Source organism: Euleptes europaea, chromosome 14 (assembly GCF_029931775.1).
Source record: "Euleptes europaea isolate rEulEur1 chromosome 14, rEulEur1.hap1, whole genome shotgun sequence".
Lineage (NCBI taxonomy): Eukaryota > Metazoa > Chordata > Lepidosauria > Squamata > Sphaerodactylidae > Euleptes > Euleptes europaea.
The window spans coordinates 28171864-28184355 of NC_079325.1; the positions used below are offsets into that span (position 1 = coordinate 28171864).

The following is a 12492-nucleotide window of genomic DNA, read 5'->3' on the forward strand; positions in this document are numbered from 1 at the left end:
CATGACCAGAATCCATTATAACTAACAGCCATGAGTACCCCTTTCCTCCATGAACCTGTCCACTCCCCTCTTAAAGCCTTCCAAGTTGGCAGCCATCACCACATCCTGGGGCAGGGAGTTCCACAATTTAACTATGCGTTGTGTGAAAAAATACTTCCTTTTATCTGTTTTGAATCTGTCACCCTCCAGCTTCAACAGATGACCTTGCGTTCATATGTCATGTGAACCTCAGGCAGAAATCCTTTAACTGAGGTTGCTGGTGTGTGTGTGTGTGTGAGTGTGTGTGTGTGAACACAAGATGAGTCCTTGCTGGATCTGACTGAATGGCCTATCTAGTGCAGCATTCCTCTCTCTCACAGTAATTGACCACTTGCCTTTGGGAAGCCCACAAGCGGGATGGGAAAGCAGTGGCCCTCCCCTGCCATCGCTCCCTGGCAACTAGTATTCAGAAGTACACTGCCTCTAAACATGGATGTTTCATTCAGTTATCCTAAGAATTTGCTGCTTAAGGAAATTACATAAGAACATAAGAAAGGCCTTGCTGGATCAGACCAAGGCCCATCAAGTCCAGCAGTCTGTTCATGCAGTGGCCAACCAGGTTGCCTCTATGAAACCCACAAACGAAACGACTGCAGCAGCACCATCCTACCTGTGTTCCACCACACCCAAGATAATAGGCATGCTCCTCTGAGACTGGAGAGAATAGGTATGCAGCATGACTAGTGTCCATTTTTACTAGTAGGCATGGATAGCTCTCTCCTCCATTAACAATATATCCTCCAACAATTTCTGTCTCATCCTTCTAAAACCATCCAAGCTGGTTGCCCCCTCCCCACCTCATGTGGCCACGGGTGCCCCTTACTGTCCATCAGTTTCACCGGGTGACCCCCATCATGGCAAGTTCCAGAGTGTGTGGGGAAAAGGGAGAAAAATGTCTATCCGCTTTCTCTGTAACAGGGATACTTGCTCAGTGGCTCAGGAGCCACGCGTGGCACTTAGACATGCCATCTGTGGCTCTTTTGAGCGCTGTTCCCTAATGAGGCACCTGCCACACATCTCAGGAAAGCAGGCAAGGCCCTTGCCTGGTGGGTCTTGCAGCTGGCAGGTGGTTCCTGAAGCAGCTGGTGCCGGAGGGACAGGCAGCTGTGAGCCTACGTGAAGTGCAGGCACCATGGCCAAGATGGAAGTAGATGTGGGTTTTTTGGTTGATGTTAATTGAGAATGGGGCCTTCCGTGAGCCACAGAGTGGGTATGTCTGCTCTACACATTCTGCATCTCAGTCATGTGCTCTGGCCCTGAGCCAAGGCCACTCCCCATAGAACCAGGTCCGCTTGCTGGCTTGGATATTTGTAAATCCTATGAGTTGCCTTTCTCCTTTCTGAACTTTCCCTGCTTCCCTGTGGTCATGCCCTTGACTACCTATGTGGCTTTGGTAGAGATGCATTTGTGTGTATGTAGGGATTGGTGCGCTCAGCACCACAGGCTTTGCACGTGAGAGCCTGTGCGCAGGCGCAAATGGATATCAAAGTTTGTTGCTAGACCCCCTATCTCAGAGGGGTAGGAGGGGAGAGCAGTGTTGTGTGTAGTTCTACCCTCTGCCATTCCCCTCTCCCTTACAAGCGCACTCACACGATACACTGCTTTGAAGCTTCTTCACAAGCTATATACAATTAGGTGCATGCTTCAAGAATCGTAGGCCCATTCTTCATGTTGCGGCGAAATGCTTGCGGGCATGGCTGGCTCTCTTCTCCCCTGTAACGTGTCACTGAGAGCATGCTCAGTGCGGTGTGATGTCATCCCATTTGTGTGTTTGGATCCCCGCCTCCAGCTCAGCTTCAGGGGTTGCCCTTTGCAGGATGGAGTGGGAGGGGGCAGGCGATGCCGGCACGAAGTTGTCACATTCCCTTCTTTTTAGCCACATGTCCGCAAGGAGAGGCAGGCTGGCAGCACCCGCGTGCCCCCTCATACTGTGTAGTTGGCACCTTAGGCACGCACCTGTATGTCTGAACGGGCCCCTTAAGGTTGGGCGTGAACTGGACGGCTTCCCCTTTCTTCTTCCAGATAAAGGAAAAAGGCACCTTGTGCAGAACCGCGCCTGACCAGGAGTGTGATTTGGCCGAGTACTGCAATGGCACCTCTACAGAATGCACGGAGAATTTTTATGTCCAGAATGGGCAAATGTGCGAGGAGCGGACTGGGGTTTGCATGAATGCAGTATGCCAAAGTCCTGATCGATGGTGCCGAAAAGTGTTTGGAAGAGGTAACAGAAACCCACTCCCCCCCATCCCCCACCCACAACCTCATGCCCCTATTCTCTCCCCTGGTCCTTCATACATGTGTTAGTCAAATATGTATGCTTTGCCTTTCTTGTTCATAAGGGTCTCAGTGTTTATAGAAAGCACACCCCAAACAGTCTTGTGAATAGTGACCACAAAGCTGTACAAAGTCCATTTAAAAACAGTTTTAGAACACATCTAGAAGGAGCGAAGGTGTAATCGTCTCCCTCCCTCCCTGGTCTGGCTCAGCAGTAGTTGAGTGGCAGCATTTTGGAGCAACTGAAGTTTCCGGAGAAATCTTCAGAAGCTGCCCCGAGTAGAGTACATGACAGTAGTCTAATCTGGGCGTCACCGCAGCGTGAGAGAGAGTGGGAGCGTCCTTTTATTCTGACAGCAGGTGTAGAGGGCAGACCAACCTAACCGGTAAAGGGCCCCCTCGTAGTCACTGCTGCCGCCTGTCATTCCAGAAGCAACTCAGGAGGGGCCCAAATTGAAAAAAAGTGATCTTTCAGGGAGAGTGCAACCCATCCAGAACAGGCATTTTCCCCTGCTAAGTCTCTCCTGCAAACATCAGCTCTGTCTTGCCTGGTTCGAGCTTCAATACGTTCATCCTCATCAGTGGTTCCCATCAGTGGTTCCCTGGTGGGGTGGTGGGATTACCTAGGGGGGCACTAAGAGGCAAGGGGGAAGCAGGGGGCGCTAGAGGTGGGCCCCTTCAACTGTGTTGTTCACTAATTGACAATAGATCAAGCTATGGCACCATGCTGGCAAATTTGGTGGGAACAATCAGGATTTTCCCCCAGGCTTCGAAGAGCTGGTACCACTGGATCAAGTTCATCAGTTTTGTTGAATGAATTTCAACTAAAAAGTTTTAATTTGATATTGAACAGATGAGCAATTAATTGTTACTGTTTTGAAATTTCATTGTTATTTTCTGTAGCGTGTCACGCAAACCCCTATTTTGAATAATGCTTTTTATAGGATAGGGTAAGGATGTGTCACTGGTCACCAAGACTAGATTAATTCATGCCATCGTATTCCCTATTACTATGTATGGGTGTGAAAGCTGGACAGTGAAGAAAGCTGATAGGAAGAAAATAGATTCCTTTGAAATGTGGTGTTGAAGGAGAATGTTACAGATTCCACGGACTGCCAAAAAAACAAATCAGTGGGTTATAGATCAAATCAAGCCTGAACTGACCCTAGAAGCTAAAATGACTAAACTGAGGCTATCGTATTTTGGTCACGTCATGAGACGACAAGAGTCACTGGAAAAGACAGTCATGCTAGGAAAAGTGGAGGGCAGCAGGAAAAGAGGAAGACCCAACAAGAGATGGATTGACTCAATAAAAGAAGCCACAGCCTTCAATTTGCAAGATCTGAGCAAGGCTCAAAGATAGGACATTTTGGAGGACTTTCATTCATAGGGTCGCCATGAGTCGGAAGCGACTTGACGGCACTTAACACACACACACAGGGGGTGCTGGGGTTGAGTTTGTGGAACCAAGGGGCCGTGACCTGAAAAGTTTGGGAACCACTGATCCTCATCTAATCCATCATCAGAAAGGAACTCTGGAGGACTCCATAGAATAATTCCCATGTAGAAGAACGGTAGATCCTGCCCACTACCTTCTGAGACCGACATTGCTTCGGGGGTGGGGGGGCGGGGCACTACCAGGGATGAACTCCCCCCCCTCCCACAAGCAGCTTCTTACACTGCGTTCCAGGTCCCTGGTAAATCCTAATTGGCACTTGTTTGCAGGTTCAAAAAGCGCCTCGTCGCAGTGCTACGAGGAAATTAACAGCCAGAGCGACCGGATGGGACACTGCGGATCCTCTGAGAAGGGATATCAGAACTGTCAGTGGCAGTATGTTTTCGATGCAAATGGAATAATTTGATTAATTTTTTTTTAATTATTCCTTGTGATGTAGAATATGTTTGTAAAGGTATCAGGGCTGTGGGTTGCATCTGGGGTAGTAGGTACAGGCAATTGGGTGGCTATGTCATTTTGAATCTGAATTGCTGTGCTGTTAACAACTCCCTCCCTCTCCGCCACTGAATACAATATCAGTGTATTCATTAATTAAATTAAATTAAATTAAATTAAGTAATTAAATTACTAAATTAATTTAGTAATTTAAACACTGGCAATACTGTTAAAAAGTAAAGGTAAAAGGTCCCCTGTGCGAGCACCAAGTCATTCCTGACCCATGGGGTGACGTCACATCCCGACGGTTTCTAGGCAGACTTTGTTTTTATGGGGTGGTTTGCCAGTGCCTTCCCCAGTCGTCTTCCCTTTACCCCCAGAAAGCTGGGTACTCATTTTATCGACCTCGGAAGGATGGAAGGCTGAGTCAACCTTGAGCTGGCTACCTGAAACCGACTTCTGTCAGGATCGAACTCAGGTCGTGAGCAGAGCTTGGACTGCAGTACTGCAGCTTACCACTCTGCGCCACGGGGCTCTGTGCTATGGGGCTGTTAGCTGAGTTAAATGCTTGGGTTTGTCCATTAGTGCAAACATAGTTGCAGATGAACTAAAACCCAGGTAAAATGCAATCAGAGCACCTCTGATTTTTCTGCTCCCTAGTATACCAGGACAGCGAGTTGGATCTCTTTTTCCCATACAGCTACCCTATTCCTCTTTAACCTCTTCCAAAGGCTATCTTAAAAGTCCTCTGTCCAGCCAGCATAACCTCATTGTCAGGCCTTAGTTCTGTCTCCTACCCTCACTCCCTCGTTAGTCAGCATGGTATAGTGGTTAAGAGCAGTGGTTTGGAGCAGTGGACTCTGATCTGGAGAACCAGGTTCAATCCCCCACTCCTCCACATGAGTGGCGGATGCTAATCTGGTGAACCGGGTTGGTTTCCCCCCACTCCACATGAAGCCAGCTGGGTGACCTTGGGCAAGTCACCATTCTATTAAGATCTCTCTCAGCCCCACCTACCTCACAGGGTGTCTGTTGTGGGAAGGGATTGTAAGCCGGTTGGAGTCTGCCTTAAGTGATAGAGAAAGTCGGCATATAAAAACCAACTCTTCTTCTCTTAAGCCTGGGATTCTCTTTCTTTGCCAAACTGATCTGTTTTAAGGCTTTACAAATGTGATCTGACCCCTCCCTCTGTCCTGCCACAGCCTGAAATGCTTATTGAAATGTTGTGGGAGACCAATAACAGGAAAATGGGGACAGAGGGTTGGATGGCTGTGGCATGAGAGGGGAACTGGCCAAAATCACGCATGCAAACACATGCACCACATACAGATCTTTTCACAAGATTCAGTCTGTATGCTGGTGTAGCCTTCTTGGATGGAGCTCCAGAGTCTTGAGGAGGAGTCTGATGCAGAAGGTAGGACTTTGTTTGGGAGAGAAAAAGTAGCAGAAAGAGCCGACATCTAGTGGGGAATCTGCCCTGCTGCTTCTCTAGCAGCACAAATGAGGACCATCGTAAGCAGTTAACTAACTAGCCACTGCTACTGTAATGGGGAAGCTTCACAGACATGGTCCCATGCTCAACATTTGATAGTCACCTGTTGAGCAGGACAGCACATGTACTTCTGGCCTAAAGCGTTATGCACGACGGCTATTCATTCTTGCATGTGCTCCTTTTCTTACTCATCCGTGTTTCTTTTTTTGGGGGGGTTGGGGGTGTTCTTTTTAGTGGGTTCATGTGGGCAAGGTTTTGCAACAATCCCCCACGTGGAAACCATCCACTTCAGCACCTTTCTCAAAGGTTTTTGTAACCTCCTCTTCCTACACAGTGCATCACCAGGGGGCACTGTGTGGCAGGGAGACTGTCTCTCTTGCATCTCGTGACCTGACCTGTTCACTTTGTGCCATCTTTGGCGGCGCAGTGGTTCACTTTGCTCTGTCGACCAGACACGAATTAAAAGTGAAGGCATTCCCCCATCCCTCCTGAGAGGCTCTTGGGAGTTAGGTTGGTGGAGCCTCACAGGCACACAAGCAGACCTCCCAAAGACCGGGCCTGATCAGGAATGCAGAGACGCGCACCCAGCCTGCTGAGGCAGGCGTGGCGCTGACTAGAGCACCTCTTCCATACAGGATTTCTTAATAGAAACAAGTTTCAGAGCAGCAGAGCTTCAGAGCAGCAGCTAGAATGTGGCAGTCTGGTGCACGTCTGCAGTGACACGATGGGACTGTAAGGCGACAGGTCCAGATCCAAATCCTGAATGGTGTTGTTTACTATTTCGGGCTCAGACTCTGTGGTTCGGGGTGCTTTGGGTGATTCCTCTTGTCCAGCAGGCTCCTTCATGCTCTAAGCTCCAGCCTGATACAGATCGCCTGCCCCCCTCTTCCCTTATCTACCCGTGCTCTTCTGGGGACATTCTTCTACCCCACCTGAGACCCGGCCCCCTTCTGCTCTCATGTGGAACAAGCCCAGGTCAAGATGCTCCATCAGAAAAACATTGGCCGCCCAATCATGTGCCACACGACTTTGCCAGTTGCAAGGCACAGGAACTTGTGATGCCACCTGTGTAACTGTCTTCTCTCTCTCCCCCCCTCCTGCTTTGTTGTGTTCCATTTGCATGCAGGGATCTCAGGTGCGGCAAGCTGGTCTGTGACTATCCACACAACAAGCCTTTCCTGATAGAAAATGCAGCGGTGATCTACGCAAGAGTGCATAACCGCTGGTGCATCACGTTAGATTACCAAAAGGGGAAAACCATGAAGGATCCCTTCTTGGTTCAGAATGGTGCTGGCTGTGGGCAAAACAAGGTAATAGTTGAAGCTGGAGATGTAGCCAGGACGCAGCCCGTTCAATTGCCGTCCTGTAAATAGTACTGCCCCACGTGTAGGCAGTCATCCCCAGGCCTCTTTCTAACCATTTCTATCCAATTCACTTGCCACCGAAGGGGGGCCCTTTAGCAGCAGCTAGATTCACACAATCTTGCCTGTTCTTTAGTGCTCTTCATTCACTCTTTTTATAGTTGTTACCCCTCTTTGGACTTGTGTTTCTATTCTTTATTCAGTGGAACTGCTGACAATGGAAACACTTTTCCACCTGTAGTTTTTGTTTGTTTTCCAACCAGAGGGAGGGAAATTGTCAAAAGATGCCATGCCCAGTGGATCCTCCCACCAAATTTCAGCGCCCCCATTTTAGAGGCAATTGACATTCTCACTTTTACGTTGGAACGGAGAGAGTTGTGGACTGACGCGTGAACGACATTTTCCTCCCTAGGAACCTCCAGTGAGGGATGGGGGGGGCTGGAGTGTCTCTGTTTTAAAACAAGGCATGAGTCAGGGGAATGAAGCCCTGCTGCCCTCCACCGGTTTGAATGCGATTCCTGGAAATCAACCATCTCATTTGGATGTTTTGGCCTTCATAATTTCTTACGAAGCGTATTTCTACTTTGGCTCTCTACCTGAAAAATTTGGCTTACGAAACTTTAAAAGCAGCTTTAAAACCAAAGCAGTTACAATAAAAAAAATCTTTTCAAGGGATTTTATATAAACGAAGGAGGGAGGGGCTGGTTGGACCAACTGCCAACCGCCCCCTAAATGATGGCACCGTTCAGGGCTTGAGGGTGGTCAGAGGTGACAAAAGACTCCGCCCTGCCCTCAGATGCTCCTCTTGTTGCCACGGCAGCTGCTGCCCTTTGAGAGGCCGCAGCCAGCCCAGAGTAGATTGCCCCCCGCCCCAGCCCTTGCTGAGCTCTCTTCCAGCAGTCACTGTAGGGGAAGGCTTCTCTACATCCGAGCCATGGTTGGGGCAGCCTTGGCAGCTCCTTCTCCTTCTGCAGTGCTGAGGGATGACCGGGTGGGTGGGAGGGTTAACAGAGCTAACAAAAGTCCTCACAGCATCCTCAAGTTGGTCCTGCCATGGCCTAGAGAGCCAGCGTGGCATAGTGGTTAAGTGTGGCAGACTCTAAATCTGGAGAACCGGGTTTGATTCCCCACTCCTCCACCTGAGCGGCAGACTCTAATCTGGTGAACTGGGTTGGTTCCCCCACTCCTCCACATGAAGCCAGCTGGGTGACCTTGGGCTAGTCACAGTTCTCTTAGAGCTCTGTCAGCCTCACCGAGCTCACAAGGTGTCTGCTGTGGGGAGAGGAAGGAAAAGAGATTGTAAGCCGGTTCAAAGGCCGAGAAAATCAGCATATAAAAACCGACTCTTCTTCTTCTCATTTCTTATCCTGAAATGGTTCAGTGGCTTTTTCTTTGTTTTTAGGTTTGCATGAACCAGAGGTGCGTGGAGTATGCTACAATCAAACCTTCCTGTGATGCCGAAACAAAATGTAACAGCAAAGGCGTGAGTAAAAACAAAATGATGATTCAGACAGCACTTCGTGCAGGGGAGGGCTTCGGCTGCTTCTGCGTGGTGGTAGCGCTCTTGTTGCGGCAGCTTCCACATGGCGGGTTTCCCTGCCCTTTCCCTGCCCCGCCCTCCGCGGCCACCAGCTCCACTGCCATGTGGGAGAGACCCTGCATAGATGGATTTGTACCTGATGGTGACTGACGCATTCCTGCCTCCCAGGCAACTGTGCAAGCCCAGTTGGGACAAAAGCATGTCAGGGTTTTTTTTCCCCTTACACAAATGCTGCTCCAGGAGAGGGAGGCAGGGAGAGAACGCATTGCTGTAAGGAAAGTAAGTTCGGGTTCTTTTCTTCCCCTTTCCATGAAACTCAGGTGTGCAACAACAAAGGGAATTGCCATTGCCAGAAGGGCTGGGCCCCACCTGACTGCAAGACAAGAGAAACCGGAGGCTTGGGAGGAAGCATCGACAGCACGTTCCGAAGTGGTTAGTGACGTTGCCAGGTTTTTGCGCCGTCTTGTTGCTGTTTCATCTCTTAGGAAAAGATAAATGAAAATGGTAGTTGTCTGGGGATGCTTTGCAAGACAGACTGGATGGGCTGTAAGAGGGAGGGGGAGCGCGCCCCTTAAAATCGAGGTGCAAGTAGAGCGAGTGAACACATCGGTCTGCTTCATATGCCTTTCACTGGCGGGAAGAACCCTGGGAGTTGTCATGACTAGCGACTGCACCATATTCAGAGCACCATGCCAATTAAGCCTTTTGATTTGCTAGCAGCGTCACCAGTCCGGCCCCGCGCTGTTAGTGTCACGACGAGGAACTGGCTGCTGGTGAGCTTCTTTCTGTTCCTGCCTGTCGTCATTGGCTCCATCGTCTTGGCTGTGAAAATGAGAGAGTTCCTCATGTGGCGCAGCGATGAAGAGCCCAGAGACAAGGAAGAGGAAGAGGAGGAGAAGGAGGAGGAAGTTTACCAAGAAAGGTAACCAGTTCGCTGAGTGGTCCAACTTTTTGATACCTGGTTTAGGATTTGCCTCCCCTCCCCGGATTATAGTCGGAGGCATGCTTTCCTCGAGTTTAACTCTCAAAGATGTAATTCCTTAATTGGTTCTTGAACCATGGAGGACATCATCTATGCAACTGCGAGGCTGCTTCCCACCCCCACCCCCCGCCCTGGAGAGTTTTTCCACGGCTTAACAGTAGGATGACCCTGTTGTTTTTCAGAACTTCCCCATTATTTCATTACACGTCATAGGCTTCCCGTGTCTTTCCCTTTTGAGCTGGATCAAAGAAAAACCTCCTTTGATCCAGATTAAAGGAAGAACTGCTGGGTGGCTACATTTCTCCACCAGCATTCCACTTCCCCTGGCAGCACTCAGTGGGTCAGGGGGGGAAATGGGAGGGGTGACAGGACACTGTTTCCAGGTGTGTATCTGGAAGTGCCATCACTGTGTTGCTGACTGCTCTAGAATTCACCAGAAACTCTATGGCCATTTATTCATGAACAATTTTGATGCTCACTCAAAGCACTTTTTTTAAAATGCAACTTTAAAAATGCCTACTCACGGTCCCGGCGCAAAAGGAGAAATTCCACCCCCACCACTCGCCTGCTCCTGTAGGAGAGGGAAACCATGCATTTTGCCGAAGGTTCTCCCCCACCAGTGGTGCGCTGAATTAATTTAAGGCACTGCTTAAGCCTCGGGGCCGCTTAAGCAGAGCAGCATGCACAGCTGCCCGGCGGCAAACGGTGGAATACCCCCCTAGACCGCTTTCGCCCATCAGCAGAATCAAGCTCTTCCTCAGCCGTACCACTTCAGGCTGCAGGAGCAGGGCTGTTGTGCGTCAGAGTGCTTTCCTTTCCAGAAAATGAGAAAAATGGCGCCCTGTACACAGAGCCTTAGTAAGCATGGAGGGAAGAATAATACAAATCCTCACCTACAGTCTGAAATGGTATAGTCCAATAAAGGCTGGTGGAGCTTTTTAATAATCTCATTCTGTTTAAAAGGGCAAACTGCATGTGGCGAGGCTAGGGAAAGCCCCCCATGTTTTTCTAAAATTTTGTTTTCCCTTTAAATCTAGGTCTCAAGACCCAAGCCCAACAGGGATCACAAGGTAGATTTTTTTATTTATTCCTTCTCACCTTTCCTCCAGTGAGCACAGGGCAGCGCATGTGCCATTCCCCTCTTACCTTAACAACAATTCTGCAGTGTAGGGGGATGGCTCAAAGACGGGGATTGGAACCCAGGTCTTCCCAAGCCTCATCCCAAACACTAAATGCTACACTACACTGGTTCTTGCTTTAACTTGCTCTTTTATGCCAAACTCAGCTCTAGTAATCTACCTTGCCTCTAGAGTTACATTTTTCCTATTTAAAGAATGAAACCTGTAGAACCATTTGATAGCTGTGTTTCCTTGGTACTCTGGCGGATTCTATCAGCAGTTTTCAGAGCATGTGAAAGTAAAAATTTAACGGTCCAGAAAGGAGCCCAATCTCTGTTTCTGTGGCCGTTAACGCATGGTTGGTTTGTCTTGCACTTCTCCCTGGAATGCAGCGAATCTCCCTTGGCCGAACGCATGGTCGTCTCCCTCCCGCAGGGACCAACACACTCCCTGGCGCTGTTTAACTTTCTTTTCCAATCCCTCTGTTTTCCCGATTTAAAGTGAAAGTTTCGCTTTAACTTGGAGTGCTTGCTTGTGCGCTGGTCAACCTTACTTCCTGCCCCATTGTCCCTTCTTCCTCGGCTCTCTTTTTGCCGCCTTCTGCACGAGACAGGCAGCAGCAGTGTACCAGCCTACTGGCCGCTGCCGCAGCAGTGGCCACTGCGGTTGGAGGAGGACGGGAAGCAGAGAGAGGCTGCGGCAGCAGCAGGCCAGCTGCCACTGCAGAAGCTGCTGCGCAGTTAAGTCCTTCTCATGCGTTCAGTTTTCTGATCGCGCTTCAGAAAATTGTCAGACACAAGAGGGACAAACCAAGGACTCTGTAGCCATGCTTTAATGGCCTGTGTGTCTCACAGACTGATCCCCCTAACTGGAACATAAGACAAGCTCTGCTGAATCAGACTAGGCAGTGGTCTCCCTAGCCTAGCATCCTGTCTCACACAGTGGCCAACCAGTTGTCTTGGAGGGCAAACGAAAAGGGCACAGAGGCCAGGGGTTTCCCCAGGTGTTGCCTCCTAGCTCAAAGGTTTCAAAGGTTTCAAAAGTTTACTGCCTCTGAATATGGCTTTTCCTTTCACTCACCATGGCTAATAGCCATTGGTGGCAGGGGCAGTGATTCTGGGGCACCAGGCAAAACTCAACGAGTAGCCCCCGGAATCACTAGCCTGGGTGCAGAGGGCTGACATGTATTGGTGCCTCCAGCAGCCTTCTTAGATGATTATGATATCCTTCGCCACAATTATTTTTCTTTTTTTGCTGTCAACTCACAGTAGACTTATGGCAAGCCTGTAAGGATTTAAAGGCAAGAGATGTTCAGAGGTGGGTTGCCTTTGCCTGCCTCTGCCTAGCGACCCTGGTACTCCTAGGTGGTCTCCCATCCAAATACTTGCTAGTGCTGACCCTGCTTAGCTTCCAAGATTGGCCCAGCCTGGTCTATCTGCAATCAGTCCTATAAAATGTCAGTGGGACAGTGTAGCTTTGGAGGTGACTCTGTGCATGTGCGTGCATGTGTGTATTGGAAGGAATACTAGCACACAATGGCTGAAGAGTTTGCACAAATGCTTGTCCGCTGCACGTTCTTGTTGATTCTCTGCTTTGTTTTTATTGCATCTCAGTGTATAGCCAACACAGACCGGGCTGCTCCATCGCTGTTCAGATGCAAAAGACATCTTTTCTTCACTTCAAGAAGCGAGCAACAGCAAAAATGTCTTAGCTGGAGCATCCTTCTGTGCTACAGTGTAATTTGTCAAGCAAACACTGCTGTTTGCCGCTCGAATTTCTACAATAAACTTACACT

The 12492-nt window shown here is 49.3% G+C and overlaps 1 protein-coding gene across 1 annotated transcript in view; it reads left to right on the plus strand.

Moving 5' to 3' along the window:
- The window catches only part of LOC130486776 (disintegrin and metalloproteinase domain-containing protein 2-like), a 30952-nt gene extending 19431 nt beyond the window's left edge, over window positions 1-11521 (plus strand). The window contains exons 8-14 of the mRNA XM_056860074.1: window positions 2062-2260; window positions 4039-4144; window positions 6823-7006; window positions 8460-8540; window positions 8918-9029; window positions 9315-9519; window positions 11311-11521. Coding sequence (XP_056716052.1) covers window positions 2062-2260; window positions 4039-4144; window positions 6823-7006; window positions 8460-8540; window positions 8918-9029; window positions 9315-9519; window positions 11311-11521 — 1098 coding nt within the window. The remainder of the gene's footprint in view (window positions 1-2061; window positions 2261-4038; window positions 4145-6822; window positions 7007-8459; window positions 8541-8917; window positions 9030-9314; window positions 9520-11310) is intronic.
- Window positions 11522-12492: the final 971 nt, after the last annotated feature.